The sequence below is a fragment of the Triticum urartu genome, chromosome 3A (assembly GCF_056163025.1).
Source record: "Triticum urartu cultivar PI428250 chromosome 3A, HENAU_Tu73, whole genome shotgun sequence".
In the NCBI taxonomy this organism is placed as follows: Eukaryota; Viridiplantae; Streptophyta; class Magnoliopsida; order Poales; family Poaceae; genus Triticum; species Triticum urartu.
The window spans coordinates 588,738,756-588,764,171 of record NC_141875.1 but is presented as its reverse complement, the minus strand read 5'-3'; the positions used below and the strand labels follow the sequence as shown (position 1 = coordinate 588,764,171).

At 48.8% G+C, this 25,416-nt stretch overlaps 2 protein-coding genes and 1 pseudogene across 4 annotated transcripts; 1 reads left to right on the top strand and 2 right to left on the bottom strand.

Annotated features, from left to right (window-relative positions):
* Positions 1-1,736: 1,736 nt before the first annotated feature.
* Positions 1,737-2,870, bottom strand: LOC147980673 (uncharacterized). Its single transcript, XM_087515706.1, has one exon. It carries the CDS (start codon positions 2,868-2,870, stop codon positions 1,737-1,739), a length of 1,134 nt encoding a protein of 377 aa, XP_087371832.1.
* Positions 2,871-16,261: 13,391 nt separating this feature from the next.
* Positions 16,262-19,318, top strand: LOC125530414 (laccase-4). The gene is made up of 6 exons (XM_087513466.1): positions 16,262-16,490; positions 16,610-16,761; positions 16,895-17,142; positions 17,238-17,366; positions 17,888-18,859; positions 18,950-19,318. Exons 1-6 carry the CDS (start codon positions 16,386-16,388, stop codon positions 19,078-19,080), a joined length of 1,737 nt encoding a protein of 578 aa, XP_087369592.1. The 5' UTR covers positions 16,262-16,385; the 3' UTR covers positions 19,081-19,318.
* Positions 19,319-21,575: 2,257 nt separating this feature from the next.
* LOC147980672 (scarecrow-like protein 9 pseudogene) lies at positions 21,576-24,701 on the bottom strand (annotated as a pseudogene). Of its 2 annotated transcripts, XR_015598587.1 has the most exons (3): positions 24,547-24,701; positions 21,854-24,424; positions 21,576-21,773 (listed from the first exon to the last, which is right to left on the bottom strand). The product of XR_015598587.1 is annotated as a scarecrow-like protein 9 pseudogene, transcript variant X2 (transcript). The 2 variants fall into 2 exon arrangements; XR_015598586.1 differs by having other exon boundaries at positions 21,576-24,424.
* Positions 24,702-25,416: the final 715 nt, after the last annotated feature.

The following is a 25,416-nucleotide window of genomic DNA, read 5'->3' as shown; positions in this document are numbered from 1 at the left end:
GGTGTTGAGTGCAATCCACTCGACCTACCAGTCACTCGGAGACCCCTCCTTCCTTAGGTCACTCGACCGCTCAATCACTCAACCATGCAAGAATCCATTCGACTTGTTTGAAGACCAGGAGTCATCTAGAACAGCAATGGGCAAGCATCCACTCTATAGTCTTTAAGGCCATTGAGGCATTTAAGACTGATGTTACCAGTAACGTCACCTCTTTATGTACATTGAACTCTTGGTAACGGAGGATGGCCGGGGTCCTGGCGCACTCTATATAAGCCACCCTCCTCCTCTGGCACAAGGGTCCGCACCCACTGTAACACACACACGCATAATCTAGTCGACCGCCTCCGGGCACCGAGACGTAGGGCTATTACTTCCACCGCAAAGGGCCTGAACTCGTAAAACTCGTGTGTACAACTTCGCCATAGCTAGGATCTTGCCTCCTCATACCTACCCCCCATTCTAGTGTCAGTCTTAGATCCACGACACCAGCCGCCCAGACCTCTGGAGGAGTCCCCATTGCCACACCGAAGCAGCCTTCTTTGCTTGATCCACCATGGGTTGCCACTCCGTCCTGCTAAGCTAATGGATCGCTAGCTGCAGGCCCAAGTATCTGCAAGGGAAGCTCCCCACATTGCATTGCAGGATAGTCTCCACATGCACCCTATCTGCATCCTCCCCTTGGATCAAAACAGCCAACGATTTTTGGTAATTGATCTTCAGCCCCGATGCCTCCCCAAACACCCGCAATGCTTTCTTAGCAAATCTAAAATCCACCTCCATGGGTTTAACAAACAGCGCCACATCATCCGCATAGATCGACACACTTTGATCCGCCAAGACCCCGGTGAATTTTCTCGTCACCCCCAAAGAAGCAGCTTTGTTCATTATCTTGGACAGCACCTCCATCGCAATGATGAAAAGCAACGGTGAAACTGGGTCCCCTTGCCTTAGCCCTTGGACATGTTGGAAGCTTCTTCCAGGGCTCCCATTAACGATGACTTTCGTGGTTGTTGTCTTGAGAAGAATGGACACCCACGTCTTCCATTTGGCCCCAAATCCCTTGTGTGTAAACACCTTAAACAGAAACGGCCAGGCGAGCGAGTCAAAAGCTCTTGATATGTCTAGTTCGAGGAACACTCCTGCCTCCCTCCAAGCATGAATCTTTCTAGCCACTTGATGCACCAAAATGAAGTTATAATGCAAATGCCTCCCACATATAAAGGCCGATAGGCTCGCAACCATGATCTCCTTCATCCTCCGCCTAACGCGATTTGCGAGCAGCTTTGTGAAAATTTTAGCCACACTATGTGTGAGACTGATGGGACAAAAGTTTCCCACCTCCTGTGCCTCCGCCTTCTTCGGGATGAGGACAATGCGCACTTGGTTTAGTTTGCCAAAGCCCCGACCATCACCCACATACAGCTTCATGAAAACCGCCATCACATCATGTTTGATAATGTGCCACGCCTTCTGATAAAAGGCCACGATGAACCCATCCAACCCCGGTGCTTGGTCCGGAGGCAACTCCTTAATTGTGTTCCAAACTTCCTCCTCGGAAAAGATCTCATCAAGCTCCAACAAATTATGAGTTCCATCTCCAGGAACTCAAGATCCACGTCTGCCTCCCTCGAGTGAGCTATTCCCAATAATTATTCATAGGCCTCCAAAAAAACATCTTCCTTTCGCTGTTGTTCCATAATCAGCTCGCCATTATGCCTCACGTGCGGGATGAAGTTCTAAGATCGTCGGCCATTTGCCACTGCCTGGAAAAGTTTAGTGTTGGCATCTCCCTCCCTTATCCACCTTAAATGCGACCTCTTCCTCTCAATGGTCCGATGCAAGGAGGCCATGCCTAGAAGCTCATGCTTAATAGTGCACATGAGCCATCTCTGATCGAAAGAGAGCTCGCGGGACTCCATGGCGTGGTCCAACCTCAGGATAATGTAATTGGCACTGGCCATCTGGATCTTTATGTTACCCGTCTTCTTCTGTCCCCAGGCCTGAAGTGCGGTCGCGGTGTTGCGAAGTAAGCAGTCCAACCTCTTGAAAGGATCGAAAATATCATCCTCACACACCCATGCATCGCGTACCATCTGCTCAAACCCCTCCAGCTTAAGCCAATACGTCTCAAAGCGGAACCTCTTCTTAGCACAGAAGGGAGCCGAGGTTGTTAAATGCAGCGGGGAGTGATCCGATATGTTTGTGCTAAGAGCTTGTAGCAGCACATCCGGGTAAGCTAGTTCCCAATCCCTCGAGACATACACCCGGTCAATTTTTGTTAACACTGGTTGCTCTCTTTCATTCGACCACGTAAATCTCCTCCCATGCAAGTATGGTTCCTTCAGCTCGCAATCATCCACAAACTCCTTGAATCTTCTCATAATCCTCCGGTTCAGATTATTGTTGCTCTTCTCGTCCGCCCTTAGTATCATGTTAAAGTCACCAAGGACCATCCAAGGCCCTGGGCACACAGCCCTTCTATTGTGTAGTTCAACCAGGAATTGCATCTTCGCCTCATCCCCTTGCGGTCCGTAGACCACCGTCACCCACCAAGCCGATCCATCCTTGTTGTGCACCAACCCCGTAAGCGAATGAGTATCAAAGGCAATGTTATCCACCTCCAACACCGTCGAATCCCACCCCAAGAGAATTCCACCCCGTGTTTCCAACGCCGGCACATAGGCGAAGCCATCAAACGATGGCCCTAAACATTGCATTGCTATGAATGGGTCAATTACATCGAGTTTCATCTCTTGCAAGAACACTATGTTAACTTTGGCCTCCACCACAAACTCCCTCACCGTGTTTCTCTTGGTTGGGTTATTCAACCCCCTCACGTTCGAACAAAGTACCTTTGGATTCCAATCCATAGATACCCATTAAACACCCATCGTCTCTACCAGCACATCTCTCATGCCGCTCCCAACACAGCCGACGATCCGGCAACCAAGTCCCTCGTCGGCGGCACCTCCTTACCGAACAAGGCAGCAATGACCCGGATGTGTTTCTCCCTCAATGGCGAGTCAAATATCTCAGCCAACTCAGCAATGTTGTCCTCATTTCCATCCAAGTCCTCCGGAACAATCCCAAGCGCCCTCATGAGCACATTTTTTGCCTGTCTCGCCTTGCATGTCTTACTCGTCGGCGCCCGCTTAAAACCCCTTATCGTGCGGCGCGGAGTGAAAGGCTCGGCCTCTGGCTTGAGCGATGACTGCACCTCCATGAGAAGAGGGGGCGCCAACTTGCGCACGAGCGCGTTGCAGAACCACTTGAGCTTCCCGTATGCCAGCCTCCTGAGGTGTCATCCCGCTCGTGCATGCCTGATTCTGGCTTTGCATGCCCAGTTCAACATCCAGATCAGCCGGTATCTCCATAGCCCCCTAAGAGGCCACCACTTGTCCCATATCCAAATCCCCCTCCTCACATGCAGGAGTGCAATCCGCAATCATTGGCGGGGCCAGCTGCCGATCATCTTGAGACAGGGCCATCCCCTCGTGCGAAGCGCCTTCCGAGTGGGGCCCTGCCTGCACCACCGGCGCACCAACCAGCAGCCGCTCCAACCCCTCCGAATCAGAAGGGCCCGCCACCTGGCCTGCCACGACAAGACCACTTCCCTCTAGAGACCGGTCGGGACACACCTGCAAATCCGCTGGGCCCTCACACCCAATCCCAGGCACAACGCACCCATTCCTAGGCGTCGATGCTACCTCTTGAGCATGCGTTGGTTTTCCCTTGAAGAGGAAAGGATGATGCAGCAAAGTAGCGTAAGTATTTCCCTCAGTTTTGAGAACCAAGGTATCAATCCAGTAGGAGACAACGCACAAGTCACCTAGTACCTGCACAAACAATCAAGAACCTTGCAACCAATGCGATAAAGGGGTTGTCAATCCCTTCACGGTCACTTGCAAAAGTGAGATCTAATGAAGATAGTAAAGTAAATATTATTGGTATTTTTGTTGTATAGATTGGAAAGTAAAGATTGAAAAATAGTAAACGAGATGCGATGTAAATAAAAGAGATGCAATATAATAAGAAAGAGACTCGGGGGGCATAGGTTTCACTAGTGGCTTCTCTCAAGATAGCATGTATTATGGTGGGTGAACAAACTACTATCGAGCAATTGATAGAAAAGCGCATAGTTATGAAGATATCTAAGGCAATGATCATGAATATAGGCATCGCGTCCATGTCAAGTAGATCGAAACGATTCTGCATCTACTACTATTACTCCACACATCGACCGCTATCCAGCATGCATCTAGAGTATTAAGTTCATAAGAACAGAGTAATGCTTTAAGCAAGATGACATGCTGTAGAGGGATAAACTCAAGCAATATGATATAAACCCCATCTTTTTAATCTCGAAGGCAACAATACAATACGTGCCTTGCTGCCCCTACTGTCACTGGGAAAGGACACCGCAAGATTGAACCCAAAGCTAAGAACTTCTCCCATTGCAAGAAAGATCAATCTAGTAGGCCAAACTAAACCGATAATTCGAAGAGGCTTGCAAAGATATCAAATCATGCATATAAGAATTCAGAGAAGAACCAAATAATATTAATAGATAATCTTGTTCATAAACCCATAATTCATCAGATCTCGGCAAACACACCGCAAAAGAGTATTACATCGAATAGATCTCCAGGAACATCGAGGAGAACTTTGTATTGAGAATCAAAGAGAGAGAAGAAGCCATCTAGCTAGCTAATAACTATGGACTCGAAGGTCTATGGTAAACTACTCACGCTTCATCGGAGAGGCTATGTGATACGTCTTCGTCGTATCTACTTTTCCAAACACTTTTGCCCTTGTTTTGGACTCTAACTTGCATGATTTGAATGGAACTAACCCGGACTGACGCTGTTTTCAGAAAATTGCTATGGTGTTATTTATGTGCAGAAACAAAAGTTCTCGGAATGACCTGAAACTTCACGGAACACCTTTTCGGAAAATATAAAAAATCTTTGCAAAAGATGAAGGCCAGGGGGCCCACCACCTGTCCACGAGGGTGGGGGTGCGCCTGCCCCCTAGGGCACGCTCCCCTACCTCATGGGCCCCCTGGAGCTCCTCCGACCTCAAGACCAACTCTATATATTTGCTTTCGGGGAGAAAAAATTCAGAGAGAAGAAATCATCGCGTTTTACGATATGGAGCTGCCGCCAAGCCCTAAAACCTCTCGGGAGGGCTGATATGGAGTCCGTCCGGGGCTCCGGAGAGGGGAATCCGTCGCCATCGTCATCATCAACCATCCGCCATCACCAATTTCATGATGCTCACCGCCGTGCATGAGTAATTCCATCGTAGGGTTGCTAGACGGTGATGGGTTGGATGGGATATATCATGTAATCGAGTTAGTTTTGTTAGGGTTTGATCCCTAGTATCCACTATGTTCTGAGATTGATGTTGCTATGACTTTGCTATGCTTAATGCTTGTCACTAGGGCCCAAGTGCCATGATTTCAGATCTGAACCTATTATGTTTTCATCAATATATGAGAGTTCTTGATCCTATCTTGCAAGTCTATAGTCACCTATTATGTGTTATGATCCGTTAACCCCGAAGTGACAATAATTGGGGTACTTACCGGTGATGACCGTAGTTTGAGGAGTTCATGTATTCACTATGTGCTAATGCTTTGTTCCGGTACTCTATTAAAAGGAGGCCTTAATATCCCTTAGTTTCCGTAAGGACCCCGCTGCCACGGGAGGGTAGGACAAAAGATGTCATGCAAGTTCTTTTCCATAAGCACGTATGACTATATTCGGAATACATGCCTACATTACATTGATGAACTGGAGCTAGTTCTATGTCACCCTATGTTGTGATTGTTACATGATGAACTGCATCCGGCATAATTCTCCATGACTGATCCATTGCCTACGAGCTTTCCACATATTGTTCTTCGCTTATTTACTTTTCCGTTGCTATTGCTATCATCACTACAAAATACCAAAAACATTACTTTTACTATCATTATCTTTTGCTACCGTTACCACTGCTATCATATTACTTTGCTACTAAATACTTTGCTGCAGATATTAAGTTTCCAGGTGTGGTTGAATTAACAACTCAGCTGCTAATACTTGAGAATATTCTTTGGCTCCCCTTGTGTCGAATCAATAAATTTGGGTTGAATACTCTACCCTCGAAAATTGTTGCGATCCCCTATACTTGTGGGTTATCTCTATGGTGTTGATGTAGAAGCCCTCCGTGATTGATTCCCCCTCCGGCAGATCGTCGGAAATGGCCCCAAGATGGGATCTCATGGGTACAGAAGGTTGCAGCGGTGGAAAAGTGGTTTTGTGGCTCTCTACGATCGATCTAGGGTATAAGAGTATATATAGGTGAAAGAAGTACATCGGTGGAGCAACGAGGGGCCCACGAGGGTGGGGGCGCGCCTGCCGCCTGGGTGCGCCCTCCTGCCTCGTGGTCGCCTCGTGGAGCTCCAGACTTCGACTCCAAGTCTTCTGGGTTGCTTTCGGTCCAAGAAAGATCATCGGGAAGGTTTCATTCCGTTTGGACTCCGTTTGGTATTCCTTTTCTGTGAAACTCTAACATAGGCAAAAAAACAGAAACTGGCACTGGGCCTCCGGTTAATAGGTTAGTCCCAAAAATAATATAAAAGAGCATATTAAAGCCCATTAAACATCCAAAACAGATAATATAATAGCATGGAACAATAAAAAATTATAGATACGTTGGAGACGTATCAAGCATCCCCAAGCTTAATTCCTGCTCGTCCTCAAGTAGGTAAATGATAAAAACAGATTTTTTGATGTGGAATGCTACCTAACATAACTATCAATGTAATTTTCTTTATTGTGGCATGAATGTTCAGATCCGAAAGATTCAAGACAAAAGTTTAATATTGACATAAAAAATAATAATACTTCAAGCATACTAACAAAGTAACCATGTATTCTTAAAATAACATGGCCAAAGAAAGTTCATCCCTACAAAATCATATAGTTTGGCTATGCTCCATCTTCGTCACACAAAATATTCAGATCATGCACAACCCCGATGACAAGCCAAGTAATTGTTTCATACTTTAGTATTCTCAAACTTTTTCAACTTTCACGCATTACATGAGCGTGAGCCATGGACATAGCACTATAAGTGGAATAGAATGGTGGTTGTGGAGAAGACAAAAAGGAGGAAGATGGTCTCACATCAACTAGGCGTATTAATGGGCTATGGAGATGCCCATCAATAGATATCAATGTGAGTGAGTAGGGATAGCCATGCAACGGATGTACTGGAGCTATAAATGTATGAAAGCTCAACAAAAGAAACTAAGTGGGTGTGCATCCAACTTGCTTGCTCACGAAGACCTAGGGCATTTTGAGGAAGCCCATTATTGGAATATACAAGCCAAGTTCTGTAACAAAAATTCCCACTAGTATATGAAAGTGACAAAATAAGAGACTCTCTATCATGAAGATCATGGTGCTACTTTGAAGCGCAAGTGTGAGAAAATGATAGTAGCATTTGTCCCTTCTCTCTTTTTCTCTCCCTTTTTGTTTGGCTTCTTTGGCCTCCCTTTTTTCCATTGGCTTCTTTGGCCTTTTTTTGTATTTCCTCACACGGGACAATGCTCTAATAATGATGATCATCACACTTATATTTATTTACAACTCAAGGATTACAATCGATACTTAGAACAAAATATGACTCTATATGAGTGACTCCGGCGGTGTACCGGGATGTGCAATGGAATCAAGAGTGACATGTATGAAAAAATTATGAATGGTGGCTTTGCCACAAATACGATGTCAACTACATGATCATGCAAGGCAATATGACAATGATGGAGTGTGTCATAATAAACGGAATGGTGGAAAGTTGCATGGCAATATATCTCGGAATGACTATGGAAATGACATAATAGGTAGGTATGGTGGCTGTTTTGAGGAAGATATAAGGAGGTTGATGTGTGAAAGAGTGTATCATATCACGGGGTTTGGATGCACCGGCGAAGTTTGCGCCAACTCTCAATGTGAGAAAGGGCAATGCACGGTACCGAAGAGGCTAGCAAAGATGGAAGGGTGAGAGTGCGTATAATCCATGGACTCAACATTAGTCATAAAGAACTCACATACTTATTGCAAAAATTCTACAAGTCATCAAAACCAAGCACTACGCGCATGCTCCTAGGGGGATAGATTGGTAGGAAAAGACCATCGCTCGTCCCCGACCGCCACTCATAAGGAAGACAATCAAAGAAACACATCATGCTTCAAATTTGTTACACAACGGTTACCATACGTGCATGCTATGGGACTTGCAAACCTCAACACAAGTATTTCTCAAATTCACAACTACTCAACTAGCATGACTCTAATATCACCATCCTCGTGTCTCAAAACAATCATCAAGCTTCAAACTTCTCATAGTATTCAACGCACTTTATATGAAAGTTTTTATTATACCCATCTTGGATGCCCATTATATTAGGTCTAGTTTTATAGACAAAGAAAATTACCATGTTGTTCTAAAAGACTCTCAAAATAATATAAGTGAAGCATGAGAGATCAATAATTTCTATAAAATAAAACCACCACCGTGCTCTAAAAAGATATAAGTGAAGCACTAGAGCAAAATTATCTAGCTCAAAAGATATAAGTGAAGCACACAGAGTATTCTAATAAATTCCGATTCATGCGTGTCTCTCCCAAAAGGTGTGTACAGTAAGGATGATTATGGTAAACTAAAAAGCAAAGACCCTAGCTTAGGCTTTTGGTTGTACTTGAATTTTACCTTGGGGTGCCTTGGGCATCCCCAAGCTTTGGCTCTTGCCACTCCTTACTCGAAAATCCATCAAATCTTTACCCAAAAACTTGAAAACTTCACAACACAAAACTTCAACAGAAAATCTCATGAGCTCCGTTAGTATAAGAAAATAAACCACCACTTTAAGGTATTGTAATGAACTCATTCTTTATTTATATTGGTGTTAAACCTATTGTATTCTAACTTCTCTATGGTTCATACCACCCGATACTACTCATAGATTCATCAAAATAAGCAAACAACACGCGAAAAACAGAATCTGTCAAAAACATAACAGACTGTAGCAATTTGGAGGTTTCGAATACTTCTGTAACTCAAAAAATTCTGAAAAATAGGGCGGCCTGAGCAATTTGTATATTTATCTACTGCAAGTGTAGTAGGTATTTTATCGCTCTCTGGTAAAAAACAAAAAAATAATTTCATGAGCGTAAAAGTTTCTGTTTTTACAGCAAGATCAAACAACTAGCACCCAAGAAGATTCTAAAGGCTTTACTTGGCACAAACACTAACTAAAACATAAAAAACACAATCATAACATAAGCTAGATGAATTATTTATTACTAAACAGGATCAAAAAGCAAAGAACAAAAATAAAATTGGGTTGCCTCCGAACAAGCGCTATTCTTTAAAGCCATTAAGCTAGGCATCTATAATTTTAATGATGCTCACATGAAAGATAGCAATTGAAACACGAAGGGAGCATCATGAAGCATATGAAAATCACATCTAAGTCTAACATACTTCCTATGCATAGGCATTATATAAGCAAACAAATTATCAAGACAAGCAAAAACTAGCATATGCAAGGAAGGATAAAGAAACAATAGCAATCTCAACATAAGGGAGGTAATTTAGTGACACGAAAATTTCTACAACCATATTTTCCTCTCTCATAATAATTACATGTAGGATCATAATCAAATTCAACAATATAGCTATCACATAAAATTTTATCTTCATGATCCACATGGATGCAAAGTTGACACTCTTCCAAAATAGTGGGATTATCATAAAATAAAGTCATGACCTCTCCGTATCCACTTTTATCAAAAACTTCATAACATTGAACATTATCCAAATATGTGGGATCTAAAGTTGAAACTCTTCCAAACCCACTTTCAATATTATTGCAAACATTATTATCAATCTCATATTCATCATGGGGCTTAAATAAACTTTTAAGATTATAAGAAGAATCACCCCAATCATGATCATTGCAACAAGTAGTAGACATAGCAAAATTAGCATCCCCAAGCTTAGGGTTTTGCATATTATTAGCACAATTGATATTAATAGAATTTATAATAACATCATGGCAATCATGCTTTTTATTCAAAGATCTATCGTCAATCACTTCATAAATCACTTCATCACAATTTTTAGATTCACGGATTTCAAGCAAAACTTCATAAAGATAATCTAGTGTACTCAACTCACTAGCAATTGGTTCGACATAATTGGATCTCTTAAAAGATTAGCAAGTGGATGAGGATCCATAAGTTTTGGTTCTGATTTGCAATAAACACACAATTATACCGAGCAAACAATCCAAGTAAGACATAAGGGCAAACGAAAAAGACGAATGAAAAAGAGGCAAAGAAAAGGCGAAGGTTTTCAAAAATCGTTTTAGAAGTGGGGAAGAGGAAAACGAGAGGCGAATGGCGAATAATGTAATGCAACAGATGAGAGTTTATGATGTGTATTTGGTATGTCTTGACTTGGCGTAGATCTCCCCGGCAACGGCGCCATAAATCCTTCTTGCTACCTCTTGAGCATGCGTTGGTTTTCCCTTGAAGAGGAAAGGGTGATGCAGCAAAGTAGCGTACGTTTTTCCCTTAGTTTTGAGAACCAAGGTATCAATCCAGTAGGAGACAACGCACAACTCACCTAGTACCTGCACAAACAATTAAGAACCTTGCAACCAATGCGATAAAGGGGTTGTCAATCCCTTCACGGTCACTCGCAAAAGTGAGATCTAATAAAGATAGTAAAGTAAATATTTTTGGTATTTTTGTTGTATAGATTGGAAAGTAAAGATTGCAAAATAGTAAATGAGATGCGATGTAAATAAAAGAGATGCAATATGATAAGAAAGAGACCCGGGGGCCATAGGTTTCACTAGTGGCTTCTCTCAAGATAGCATGTATTACGGTGGGTGCACAAATTACTGCCGAGCAATTGATAGAAAAGTGCATAGTTATGAAGATATCTAAGGCAATGATCCTGAATATAGGCATCACATCTGTGTCAAGTAGATCAAAATGATTCTGCATCTACTACTATTAGTCCACACATCGACCGCTATCCAGCATGCATCTAGAGTATTAAGTTCATAAGAACATAGTAATGCTTTAAGCAAGATGACATGATGTAGAGGGATAAACTCAAGCAATATGATATAAACCCCATCTTTTTATCCTCGATGGCAACAATACAATATGTGCCTTGCTGCCCCTACTGTCACTGGGAAAGGACACCGCAAGATTGAACCCAAAGCTAAGCCCTTCTCCTATTGCAAGAAAGATCAATCTAGTAGGCCAAACTAAACCGATAATTCAAAGAGACTTGCAAAGATATCAAATCATGCATATAAGAATTCAGAGAAGAACCAAATAATATTCATAGATAATCTTGTTCATAAACCCACAATTCATCAGATCTTGGCAAACACACCGCAAAAGAGTATTACATCGAATAGATCTCCAAGAACATCGACGAGAACTTTGTATTGAGAATCAAAGAGAGAGAAGAAGCCATCTAGCTAATAACTATGGACCTGAAGGTCTATGGTAAACTACTCACGCTTCATCGGAGAGGCTAAGGTGTTGATGTAGAAGCCCTTCATGATTGATTCTCCCTCCCGCAGATCGCCGGAAAAGGGCCCAGGGATCTCACGGGTACAGAAGGTTGCGGCGGTGGAAAAGTGGTTTCGTGGCTCTCTGCAATCGATCTAGGGTATAAGAGTATATATAGGCGAAAGAAGTACGTCGGTGGAGCTACGAGGGGCCCATGAGGGTGGGGGCGCGCCTACCCCCCTGGGCGCACCCTCCTGCCTCATGACCGCCTCGTGGAGTTCCAGACTTCGACTCCAAGTCTTCTGGATTGCTTTCGGTCCAATAAAGATCATCATGAAGGTTTAATTTTGTTTGGACTCCGTTTGGTATTCCTTTCCTGACAACTCTAAAATAGGCAAAAAAACATAAACTGGCACTGGGCCTCTGGTTAATAGGTTAGTCCCAAAAATAATATAAAAGAGCATATTAAAGCCCATTAAACATCCAAAACAGATAATATAATAGCATGGAACAATCAAAAATTATAGAACGTCGGAGACGTATCAGTCGACCCCACCACCAACTGGCGATCCTCCAACCTACCAGCCAATACGTGCTCTTCCTCCGGGTCCCGACGCCCGACCTCGGGATTGACGTCCACGGGCCCAAGCACCACCTGACTCGAATCCTGGTCTAGGCCAGTGGCCCCACCCACCGCCTTATCTTGCGGATGCTCTGATGTGAACACCTTCGCCACCATCTGCTTCGTCGCGATTGGCGCAGTCTCTTGACGCGTAGCGCCACATGCAGGGGGCCGCACGGCACCACATCCACCACTGCATTGCTAGAGGCGCATAGCGGATTTGAAATTTGAACCTCCAACCGCTCTGCCTCCCCCACATGTCGCTCCGCTCCGCCCAGCCAATCAAAAGTGGAGAGACGGGTCGTCAGCCTATCCTGAATAGGCACTCCGGGCCCGCGGCTCCCCACCCGATGCAGTGGACCCATCGGGGGAATTCGCCAGTCCCCACCCGCACCAACTTCGGTCGATCCACCGGCGTGCTGGCTGCCCTCCGGCGCGCCACCTCCGCCGCCTGCAGCGGCACCTCTCTGATCACAAACTCCAAACTGCCAGTCCAGCCTGTGAGTACTCGGTCCACCGACCATGTCCATCTCTCAGTCCGACAGCCCACTCTGCCCACTGTTCGACGAGGCCCCCAGAAACCATGGCTCCTTCCCTTCGGAAACATTGCCACTGAGTCCAGGTGGATGAGAACTTTGTGCTGCAACGTCTTCGGCTCGAACAACTCCCGCTGCTCAGACGGTTCCGACACCGCAAGCCACCGGCGAGACGGGATCTTCTCCAGCTCCGTCGTCCACGCCGTAAGTTTGAACGACAACATGTCCACCCGCGATGAGGTCTCCGGTGCCACAGCCTCGATGATGCAAGGCCCGCCCAGCAAGCTCTCCACCACATCTAGCTGCCAGGCATGTGGGGGAATGCCTTCCAACTCCAATCCCACCTTGAATTTCATGGCAGCGAATACGGCTTGCGTCTATCTTATCCACTACCTAAATGACAGCCGATGTCCCCCTGAATTCTAGCACCGGGCGGAGCCCCATCCTGTTCCGATCCTCCCTCCTCGTGAAGACCACGAGGAAATCCTCCGGCCTGAACCGATGCACCGATACCCTGTCCGGCGGAATGCCCATCCTGGAATGCAGCGCCTCCAGCACCAATGCCGACGAGACCGCCTCCCTGTCACCACCCACGTACACCACCATGGCCTGCTGGAGCCTCCCCTCCAACTCATCCATCGCACGGGTCCTCCTGACCACACACAGCTCACCTGGCCCGATCTCCGAGTCCGAATCCAGCTCCAGGCGCGGCGGAGCAAGATGGGGCCATGCCGGAACCTCCTGAGCAGGACGCGACAAAGGGGGCGGAGGTGGAGGAAGCCGCCTCGGCAGCGCCTCCCCACCAGCCGCGCGGGGGCCCGAAGACGCGCCCTCTTTCTCTGACCGGCGCGCGACCTTAGCTGCAGCCTCCCGCCTGAGCTCCTCGGCCAGAGAAGGATTGCGTGGGCGCTTGCACTACGACGCGACATGACCCGACAGACCACACTGGAGGCAGATGACGTCATTGGTGCAGTCCTTCAAGAAGTGCCCTTTCGCAAGGCACAAAAAGCACTTGTCACGCATCTCCGGCGAGACCTCCTTGCGAGGTGGCGACGAGCGGAGCTGGACGGGCACCCACCGTCCCTCCTCTAGCCGACGCCGCCACATGGTCTTCTTGGAAGCAGGGGCCTCCTGCCACTGTGAGATCCGCCGCGACGAACCCACCTCATCACCTGCTGCGGCCGAAGCGGCCAGCGCCACCGCCGCCTCCGACCCCTCAGAGGCCGACGAGATCCCCAGCTCCGAAACCACCGGCCGCTCTCCCTGGAAGGACGAGGTCACCGACCACGGGCTCTCCGCCATGGTGCGAACAGGGGACGGGGAGAAGTGGGGGAGGGCGGCAGGAGAAGGGCCGGCTTGCCGGAGATGGACAGGACCCAGGGTGGCCGCCGCGGCCGGAGTGGCGCACGGCGGGAAGATGAACGCCAACACCGGAGTGACGCGCGGCGGGCTCACGCGCTCGCTCTCTCGCTCCTCTTTCACTCCCTCATCTGACACAAAAAGATGCTATTATGGACCCCTATCTTGTTGTATTGCTCTGAATTCTTGAAACAAAACGATTCACTTTTTATACTAAACAGTGTGGCACGAATCTTAGGATGGTAATGATCGGCTGCGGATCTGCCGGTACCTAAAGGTACCTTGCAATTTTCGGCTTGGTGTTCAGTGTGATAGCAACGTGATGTTTTGGAGATAGTTTTGATAAAAATTCAAAAAGTTTGAATGTGCAGTTCTCAAATATATGTCTGGAAGTGTAATGTATCAGTTTTCCTATACATGCTTTAACGGTCATCAAAACATCATTTTCCTTACAAACTAGAAGAAGTGATAAACAACAAGGCCGACAGAAGTGCAGGAGAAGCCACGAGCAGAGGAAGCATCGGTGCGTTGTTGAGTCCGGATTGCCTGCTCCCAATGAAAACAAGTGCAAGATAGAAGGAAAACGTTTGCATCCCCGGGCCGGGTTGGGTCAAGCATCCTTCTCTCCACGGGGAATAGTAGTACAAGGGAAGAACTCAAGAAGGCACGCCAAAGGCACCAACTTTGTGCAGCTGGTTGCACCTACTAGATATGGATGCCTCCGTCAAGCGATCATGCAACGCAAACGTTGTTCAACATAAAATATTGGAGCACCGCAACCGCCTAGGCTTTCCCTCCACTGTAGGGGGGAAGCAAGAACGAAGGCAAGGATCTCGAACTGACGCTTACCGCCTAGCGATCTTGGTAGCTTTAGAGCAGGCTCAAGCTAAGCTAAAGCTGGCCACTTTGTAGGTTGGCGACGGTGACCGATAATAATCTATGTTATTTTTCGTCCAAAAACTAACAACATTGTTGGTCCATCGCCGGGTCTGCATCCACTTTTCTTTTTCGAAATCGCGACGTTCATGTTTTTCGAAATGATCTCATGATTATATTTTTTGACAGGCCGATCTGAAGGACCAAAAGTTGATGTAACAGAGAGGAGTTCTCCCTTCCGAAAGGAATTAATATACAGTTGTGGCGCGTGCGTCATACGACGGAATGATGTCTGATTAAGCCGCGCAACCTAACTTCGAATGCACCATATGCGCGTACGTACTAGACTAGATTTGTATCTAGAATAATTTGAAATGGACGTCGACATTTTCTTCTTTATGTGGCGAGGTGCTTGGCCACGCTATTGACAAATCAGCTCGTGTTGAATTTTTTGCGCAAATTATCAGGGATATGTATATGGAGTGAAACCTAATCAATTGTGGGCATGAAGCTATATTATGCCATGATTACACCTTATCTAGCTGATCTTGGCAACTGGTCTGTCAGTCTCGCACATTTTCTTTTGCCCCATAATGCTAATGCCTCTCAGAATTCATCAATCTCTCGAGGAACTCAGCAAGAAATAACCAAGTACAGGGGGGTCTGCTAGGGCCCCACTACATTATATTGACTCGACATTTCGACAGGCAAGTCAGGCCCAGATATTTTCCATTTCCTTTTCGAGATGTAGTACAGGGCACGGAAGGTTTCCGGGTGATTTGGATTTCTCAGCCGTCGTTCCTCCCTCCCTCCGTCGCAACCGATTTACCACGGCAACAACTTGCTTTTAGCAATCCCTAGACCCTAGCTTTTACCTCTCACTTCTCCCTTTTTGCACCGGATTTGAAACGCGCACGCTGTAGTGGTACGTGACCACGCAAGCATGCAGATCAAACCACTGTCGATGATAGATCGATCGTTTGCATGCTACTCCAAGAACATGGTCAAAAACAGATGGATATGCGTGCATGGCTAGCTGCCCGCCGGTGGCTGGCTTTAGCCACACTCCAAAGCTAGAGCCCTCCAGCTCGCGCTTGCTCCATCGAGCTCCGGCGCTGATGGCTCATCCACCGAATCACCAAACGAGAATTGCCGCCTAAGCTGCGTATCCCACCAATCACCAATGGCCGTGCATGTACAGCCCCCGAACTAATGGCGCGGTGGTGGTTGGTGTGCCGGCTTGACACACACACACACACCCTATATATACAAATAAACTCGAGCGCCAGTTCCACACATCCATTCAGTCCGTCCTGCATCCTCACCTGGTCCTCTGCTCTCTCCACGAGAGCTCAAGACCATATATAGAGTGGCTAGCCCAAAGCTAGCCTAGACGCTACCATGGCCATGACTATCTCTTCCGGCCTTCACTGCTCGCTCCTCGTGGCAGCCCTGACGTTGCTCGTCGTCCAGGCGCACGGCATCACCCGGCACTACGATTTCAATGTATGTCCACGTCCAATAGCTAGCTAGTGCATGGACGCATGCATGCTGTGCTTAATTGTCTGCAGGTGGTGTACGTTGTTGTTGAAACTTGAAGGCCTTGTTGATTAAATCATGTGCAGATTCAAATGGCGAACGTGACGAGGCTGTGCGCCACCAAGAGCATCGTGACGGTGAACGGGCAGTTCCCGGGGCCGGAGCTCATCGCGAGGGAAGGCGATCGCGTGCACGTCCGCGTCACCAACCACGTCGCGCACAACATGTCAATCCACTGGTACTACCCACCGACCCACATTCCCTGACTTTTAAGCTTGAGTTTGTTCCGCCGTCGCCGGAGCAGACAACCCGACCATCTCCGCATGCACGAAGCTTTTTTGTTCACTCACGCGTCGTCGTCGTCGTCGCAGGCACGGCATCCGGCAGATGCGCACCGGCTGGGCGGACGGACCGGCGTACGTGACGCAGTGCCCGATCCAGAAGGGCCAGACGTACGTGTACAAGTTCACCATCACCGCGCAGCGCGGCACGCTGTGGTGGCACGCGCACATCTCCTGGTTCCGCTCCACCGTCTACGGCGCCATCGTCATCCTCCCCAAGCTCGGCGTCCCCTACCCCTTCCCCGCGCCGCACAAGGAGCTCACGCCCGTCATCTTCGGTCAGTGCTGCTGCCATTGAAATGTTGCTGCTGGTCGAGATTAACTTAATTGTGATTTTGATCGTAAAAGTTGGCTTTTGTCTTGGATGGTGCAGGTGAATGGTGGTTGTCGGACACCGAGGCCATAGTCAGCACGGCCCTCAAGGTGGGCGGAGCCCCCAACATCTCCGACGCGTTCACGATCAACGGCCTTCCCGGGCCGCTCTACAACTGCTCTGCCAAGGGTACGTGCGTGCTGCGTTTTACCCAGCCTGTTCATGGCCTGCAGAAATTTACTGTGCAAAACGTAGAGCTGATATGAAAATAGCCAAACGGATAAAAAATAAAAGCGTTTACAGACAGTTTGTGCTTCCGATGCATTTTTCGGTCTTGTACTGACGTAATCACCATAGGCAAGTACGCCAGGAGGTTTACCAATCAAAATCACCAACGAAAAGTGCATCGAGCAAGATTTCAGTGTTACTTCCTCGAAACGGAAAGGGAATGGTGCATAAGTTGTTTAGGTCATTGCAATGTTAACATCACCATAACCCCCCGGTGATCGATGCCTGACCTAACATTTGGTGCGCCTTAGCGATTGAATGCTGTTGGGGCTGGCCCGTGCTATGTGCTAAACAAAACATTAGCTACGCACTTGGAATTGGATTGTGCAAGTCGTTTTCGGTCCTAGATAGATTCTGTAAAATACTACATACGCTAATCGACTAACTAGTTGCCGTGCATGCATGTACACGAACGCATGCAGACACGTTCAAGCTCAAGGTGGAGCCCGGGAAGACGTACCTGCTGCGCCTCATCAACGCCGCGCTCAACGACGAGCTATTCTTCTCCGTGGCCAACCACACGCTCACCGTCGTCGAAGTCGACGCCGTCTACGTCAAGCCCTTCACCGTGAGGACCCTGGTCATCTCCCCGGGCCAGACCACCAACGTCCTGCTCGCCACCAAGCCGGCCTACCCCCGCGCCAACTTCTACATGTTCGCCAGACCCTACTCCACCATCAGGCCCGGCACCTTCGACAACTCCACCGTCGCCGGCATCCTCGAGTACCACAACCCCGGCTCACCCTCCGCGTCGAGCTTCGACAAGGCCTTGCCGATCTTCAAGCCGATGCTGCCGTACTTCAACGACACCAACTTCGTCACCAACTTCACGACCAAGCTCCGCAGCCTCGCCACAAAGCAGTACCCGGCGGCCGTGCCGCAGTCGGTCGACAGGCGGTTCTTCTTCACGATCGGGCTGGGCACACTGCCATGCCCCAAGAACATGACTTGCCAGGGGCCCAACGGCACGCAGTTCGCGGCGGCCGTCAACAACGTCTCCCTCGTGCTCCCGTCCATGGCGCTGCTGCAGTCGCACTTCACCGGCCTCACCAGCGGCGTCTACGCGGCCAACTTCCCGGCCATGCCCCTGTCGCCGTTCAACTACACGGGGACGCCGCCGAACAACACGCACGTGGCCACCGGGACCAAGCTCCTCGCGCTGTCGTTCAACACGTCGGTGGAGCTGGTGATGCAGGACACGAGCATCCTCGGCATCGAGAGCCACCCGCTTCACCTCCACGGCTTCAACTTCTTCGTGGTCGGGCAAGGGTTCGGCAACTACGACGCCGTGAACGACCCGGACAAGTTCAACCTCGTCGACCCCGTCGAGCGGAACACCGTCGGCGTGCCGGCCGGCGGGTGGGTGGCCATTCGCTTCCTTGCTGACAACCCAGGTAAACACGATTCTATACAATGCCCTAAGAACCAATAAATTTGTGAGATATTCATGTGTGACGCTGCTGTTGTTGTGTATGCATGTGCAGGTGTATGGTTCATGCATTGTCATTTGGAGGTGCACACGACGTGGGGTCTGAGAATGGCGTGGCAGGTGCAGGACGGCAGCAAGCCGAGCCAGAAGCTGCTCCCGCCGCCGTCTGACATGCCCAAATGCTGAATGGACTTCATCACGGCTGATGTTAATTTGCGCCTCCTCATTTTGATTTGCTCGCCAATCTGCGATTGTTTTCTCCCGCGGGAGATTTTAGTGTGTTTAGCCCGTTCATAGCTGACTTTCTTACGATTCTTTTTCCCATTTTTTTCACCACTTTCTGATGAAGATGTTTTTGATACTTGAATAAACAATGATGTGAACAATTGCACGGGAAAATATCAAAATATTTATTTTGTGAGCATGCAGTTTTTAGCCCACGGGCCCTGTGAACCGTTCCCAAAAAAAGCCTGTGGTGGATGTTTGAACGTTGCACGGTCCAAGTCGCGTGCAAGCCCGTGAACCAGGAAAGGTGGGCTTAGTAGTACATTAGAGCCGATTCTAAAAAAAAGTACATTAGAACCTTGAAAACAAAATTACATTGAAACTGTTGTGCTGTGCTAAAAAAAACTGTTCTGCTTGTCTCCAAAAAAAGGCGTCCTCTTTTCTCTGCGGGGTTAAAAGGATTTCATTACTCAACTGTTCGAATATTCGTTCCTACATAGCAGAGGAACGTCTGCAGGTTCAGAGCACAACCAAACTGCAGTTTGGCCCTTTGATCGTTCGAAGAAAAGAAATACTATACACTGAAGCGAGTCTACTATGCCATTTTCTACTGACGAGACCACAAGTTGCGCTCCTATGTTTCAGATTCGGCTCGTCGATAACATAATCAATCCTTTCCAGATCTCCCAGGTCTCTGCCTCACATGACCACCGCGCACAGGATGGACGAACGACTAGGCGAAACACTGTTCCCGCATATGACGCCTAACCTGTCCTTTACACCGTGACACCGGATTACTTTAACAAAGCCCACCGCCATCTCGCTGCACGATCGAATAAAATCTGCGGCGGCTGCGCCCTTGCATCCCGCTTGATCCTACCGAATCTAGCGGGAGCAGTATAATATTCAGGTATCTTCCGTCCGATTCGCCCGCGCGTGCCTCGATCGCAGCCAGGCCACGAACTGCTCCACTCCAGCCCCACAGATCAGGTTCGGCGAACCTTGCCAGCCTGATGACCTGGTGTGAACGGCATATCTTGCACTCCAGTCACTGGCAATTTGACACATTTTATCTCCGGTCACTCGCGATGAGCACGACATGCCTTTTGTCTGTAATTGTTATCGCGGAGCTGAGGTACCTTTCACGGTAACTTTCAGCGGTCACCGTCGCGGTGTTGTGTTGGACTGTAATTGTAATTTGTATCCATGGGTTTATCACAGACTTCTCTAGACTTGTAGCTCCTCCGGCTCTGGCCTCCGATAAGGCGTAGGTTCCCCGCAGCATCTGCGAAGTATCTACTACCATCGCTGTTGCAGCTTTGAGGTGTTTCTTCCTTGCAATGCAGGTGCAGGCGTGTCTAGATTCTTCTTTGGCCCAATCTTTTCTGCCATCTCCCCGGTGCATGAGGAATCGACCGTGCATACGGCAAAAAAGGAGGTTGCCTAAACTTTGGTCTGATTTTCAGGGGAAAGCGATGTCCATGGCGGGCGATCGGTTTCAGCCAGTTGCAGCAGCATCAGGAGGATCAATCGCGCCATCTGTCATGTCCAATAGTTTCACACGTTGCCGGCCATGTTCTTCTAGATGCCCAGGGCCTGGGTACACGTCCGGAGCTGTGGCATACACGTCTCCTGCTCCATCATGTACGTATTTATGTGGCCGTGGTTGCGTAGCACCTGTTGGTGGTTCGTCTGTTAATTCGCCAGGCTCAAAACTCAAAAGCAGCAAAAAGATGAGCGATGGATAAGCAAGCAAACTAACAGACAGGAATGCCGGTAGAACTTCTCTTTTGTTGCAGTTCAGGACGAGGTGTGTTTCTGAATGTGGACACTGGACAGGCAACTGAAAAAGACAAGGCAGACTGGAAAATGAGTTGTGGCTACAAAGCTCAAGAACCCAGTTTGCTGGCCTATATGAGCTTTCAATAAGATCTAAACGCTCTTACATTTCTTTACGGAGGGAGTATCAACTTCCCATTCGAAAACAAAACATCAACTTTAAATGATTCGATCTAATTGTTTCATAAAACACGTCATTTGATCTGGGTCCAAATGTATCATAGGAACCAACACTAAAGCACTTTTCACAGCACAATAAGTGAAAGGGCAAAAAATTCAGCCAATGGCTATGTCACTCAACGGACTGGGATTTTGTATTTCATTTTACTTATCTCAAACATTATTCATTAGGTACAACAGCAGAGTCACATTTAAGTGACCAGTTACATTGTATCACCATCCGGGAAATGAAACCAACTACTGGTGACTGATAGCAATGTGCAGCATGTAAAACAAGATTAATGAGATAAGCACGAAAGACCAAACAGTAGAGGGATATATGGGCGCATGAGCTTGCAATGCAGAGAGGCATTCTTTACATGTTGGAAATCAAGACAAGGTGTATTTACAATTTGAATCAAGCAAATGAAAAAGGCTGACCATTACTGGCTGAGACGTTACTTGAAACATTACTGAATTGTACTCTGGAAGAACGAATATAATACAAGACTGACCATGCAAGAAGAACCTATATGCTACATCTAAACATAAGTAGCCTGCCCACCAAAAATGCTAACTGTTCCTGTGAAAACTAACCGTGCATAGGCAGCACATACAACAGGCAGATGCTACAGGAGAGTAATCAGGTTCATCATCTGCATCAACAAACAAATGAACCATGTCACTGGTGAACAAATGGTTGTCTCTTTGGTGCCGGTTCAAATAGCATTTTTACCTACTAATAGGTTGTTGGCCAGGAACAATCAGCTCTAGAGTCCAAAAATATGAACAGGTCACCATTTACAGAAGCTAGGAGGATTGGGGATTCGCCTTCCATGTTGAGAGCGCGTACAGGATACGCCCCTTCCATCCTTGTAGTAACCACCTGTTGTCCTCGTCGATGATGAAATTCTTGTGGTAGCACTTCACCTTCTCCCGTGCACGCTTCATGATTTCCGGGTCCAGCGGGAGCTGCTTGAACCCAGCCCTCTGATTCCGCACCTGCCACTGCTTGTAGGTCTCTGGCCTCTCCATCCTCTCCATTCCCTCACAAGATATGACATTAATTGCCTCCCGACTGAAAATAGTTGACTCAATGAGCAGCCTCTCCTCATTATCCCTGGGAATGTTAGCCTCCAACATGTCGAAGTGAGCAGAGAACTGGAACAATGCCTCACGGAAGCGTGAGACGAAGAATGGTGCATTGTAGGATCCATTAGTGACCCCATGAATGAACACATGTGGCTTCATCTTCCTTATTGTGTTCAATACCATGTTCCTTGGACTCTCAGCTACCACGCTCTCATCCATCAGAGTCTTGAACCTGAACATGCTGTTGACAATCAGAATCTCGTCCTTCTCAATGTGGAGATCCTCTACCCTAACAGCCTCAAATTGAGATGCGATGCCATGGTATTTGAAAGGGACTTTGAAGGTCTGAGCATAATCACTTAGATATCTTCCAATCTCCTCGATGCGCTCTGCTGGGCGAAAACCAGGCTGAGGTGTGTCTATTGCTGTGATCCGAAGTTCTGGGGGGCCTCCAAGCCTTTTACTTAGCCGTTGAATGAGACATGGCCACTGAAAGCCATAGTATACACCGAAGTCGACAATGTGAACTTTCTTGGCTTTCTCCACAGCATTCATAATGGTTTGATTGGCAAAGTAATGAGAGATCTTCTTGAATGGGCAAGCTGCTAAGTACAGTTGGTAGGCTTTCAGCACATCAGTGCATGCAAACCGTGATATGGTATGTAACTTGTATATCTGACTTCCATTACCAGCAAGCCTCGCCTCAAGGCCATTGGCAAAGCAGTGTGCCAAACGCTGGTCACCATCGCCAGTAGCAGATGCATGCTGCCTGATTTGCTTCAGGAGATCGGTTGCACTCCGCCGGTCATCAATGGAAACCGACTGCGCACAATGGATGAGGAGAGTCTCCAAGTCAACCACCTCCTTCTTGGGTTGTTTGACCTGTTTCTTGCCACGGCCCTTGCCATGGCCAGACCCTTTGCCATGGGCGCCACCTGAATGAGCTGCCACATCGTGCTGTAGGGCCTCACGCAGTTCCTTGACACCTCTAGAGCATGTCTCGCCGTTGCATAGCAAGACCTTGTCCATCATCTCCCGCACAAGGTGATCCGCGTCGACAACGGGCGCTGAATGCTTGCAGCATCTCACTTCATCTGCATCCAAGTCATCACCGTAGAAATGCTTCTTTCCTCGGTGAATTGCTACTTCAGAATCAGCTTTCTCTTTCTTGACCTCCACAACCTTCTTATCTTCTTTAACCCAAACTGACGGTAAACTGTCGACGTCAATCACAAGCTTGCTCTCTTGAGGCAGAAATCTGCTGGCCTCTTCAAATCCTCGGCTGAACTGCGCTGCTTGTTGGCTCTGCAGAACAAAATCGCTCAAGGCAGCATCAGGCACAGCACCCGCCGTGCTGAGCCACGGCTCGAAGCCCTCTGAAAATGCAACGCTGCTGCCATTTGAAGACGCGAAGGACGACGACTGCGAGAGCAACGCGTCAGGAAGAGGGTTGAATTCCATGGCGTCGTACGGCGGCCATGCACCGCCAGCTTCCACCACGCAGCTCTCAGGGCTCAGATCCTGGTAGAACTGCGGCGGCTGCAGGAACTCCGCCGTGGGGAACTCGAGAGCGGGCGGCGCCTGCATGGCGCCGAGGCCACCACCGGAAGGCGCGGCACAGTTGCAGGAGCCGTGGCTGTTGAAGGAGTTGGTGGTGACGCTGCTGCCGTCGGGGCTCTCGACCGTGCTGCCGCCGGAGCAGGGCGGCTGGTCGGCGAGGATCTCGAGGAAGGGCTTCTCGGCGGCGAGCAGCGCGGGGTGGGCCGGGTAGTGGTCGAACTTCTCGTCGATGTCCTCGGCCATGAGCATGCGGTTGATGTAGCCCAGCACGATGTCCGAGAACACCTCCGAGTCGTCCGGCTGCGGATGCGCCTGGCCCGCCGCCGCCGCAGCCGGCGAAGAGGCCGAGCCCGAGGCGTCTCTCGGTGGCGGCGGCGACGCGCTGTCGGCGGAGGCGGCCGGGGAAGGGAGCAGGGGCGGCGCCGCGGCGGCATTCGGGCAGGCGGCCGCGTCGGCGCCGTCGGACGGGAAGAGCAGCAGCGACTCGAGCTCCTCCGCGGTGAACCCGTCGGGGATTTGGGGGTAGGCTGGCAGCTTGGATCCGCCGGGCAGCGGCCCGCACCAGTCGCGCAGCGCGGCGTCCATGACCATCGATACGCCGCTGCCGCCGCCGCAGAGCATGCGGTTAAGGCAGACAGATATTCCAATCTCCCACCTGGCAGATGCGCAAAAACAGAAGGAGATCAGCGCGGAATCCACGCGACGGCCGATTCGACTCGGCACTGACGAGTAGAGACAGACATCGGGGATCTGCCGACGAGCTCCGACGGCGCGTACCTGCGTGGCGTCGCGACCCGAGGGAGGTGGCGGCCAGACGAGTTGTGCGAGCGAGCGCGGGGAGGGGACGCGACGGGGGAGGATAAATGGGGGAGAATGGAGGCGGAGTGGCGTTTTTGAGAGGCGCGGGATCGGCCTAGCCCTACGGCCTGGTCCGCGGCGAAGTGTCGACACCCAGCCACGCGGGCGTGGCCCGGCTGCGTGGTGCGCCCCGTCCACGTCCGTCCGCGGGGTGAGCTCACGCGCAGCTGGATGGCCTGCGACGGGCGGTGCGGAGGCGTACGTGGTGGGTCGGGTGCACGGAGGGGGCGCGGAAGTTTCGGCGAACCATCGTCTTGGGCCGCACGGGCAGCAGAGACGGGGACGGGGCGTGCTCGTGGACCAGCGGCAGTGCTGCTGGCTGAGCTGTGTTGATTGCTCAAGGCGATCGGGCTTGACACCTGACTGGACTGCCGTTTGACTTCCTTGGCAGCTCCGCGACTCTTTCTACTAATCCAGACACATGAATTTCCTGGTTAGCCTTAAAAAAACATGAAATTCCTGGCACAGAATTTTCAAAGAGTGATTCTTATGGTCCATTTCTAATTTTGATGGATCATGGCGATCTTATTTTGTCCGACTATTTTTTTTTCATTTCTCTGTTTTGTTTCGACAATCCGTTTTCCATCCGTACTTCTGTTTCTATAAGTCCATCGCAACACAATTCAACAATTGTGAATTGAAATATATTGGCATACGAGTAATCAGGGTGTTTTCCATACGACTGATGTGTAAATGCTGTCCAGGAGATGTGCATGTATGGTGGGTGAACGTGACTGCTGAATCAAAGCCATATGTTTAACCGATCAATCAGTGGTGAAGAAGACGACA

Excerpts from the sequence above, each read along its gene's own strand:
- LOC125530414 (XM_087513466.1), top strand. The coding sequence starts at position 16,386 with ATGGCCATGACTATCTCTTCCGGCCTTCACTGCTCGCTCCTCGTGGCA. Across the intron at positions 16,762-16,894 it reads CACAACATGTCAATCCACTG|GCACGGCATCCGGCAGATGC; the intron begins GTACTACCCACC and ends TCGTCGTCGCAG. Across the intron at positions 17,143-17,237 it reads GCTCACGCCCGTCATCTTCG|GTGAATGGTGGTTGTCGGAC; the intron begins GTCAGTGCTGCT and ends TGGATGGTGCAG.
- LOC147980673 (XM_087515706.1), bottom strand. The coding sequence starts at position 2,870 with ATGGATTGGAATCCAAAGGTACTTTGTTCGAACGTGAGGGGGTTGAAT.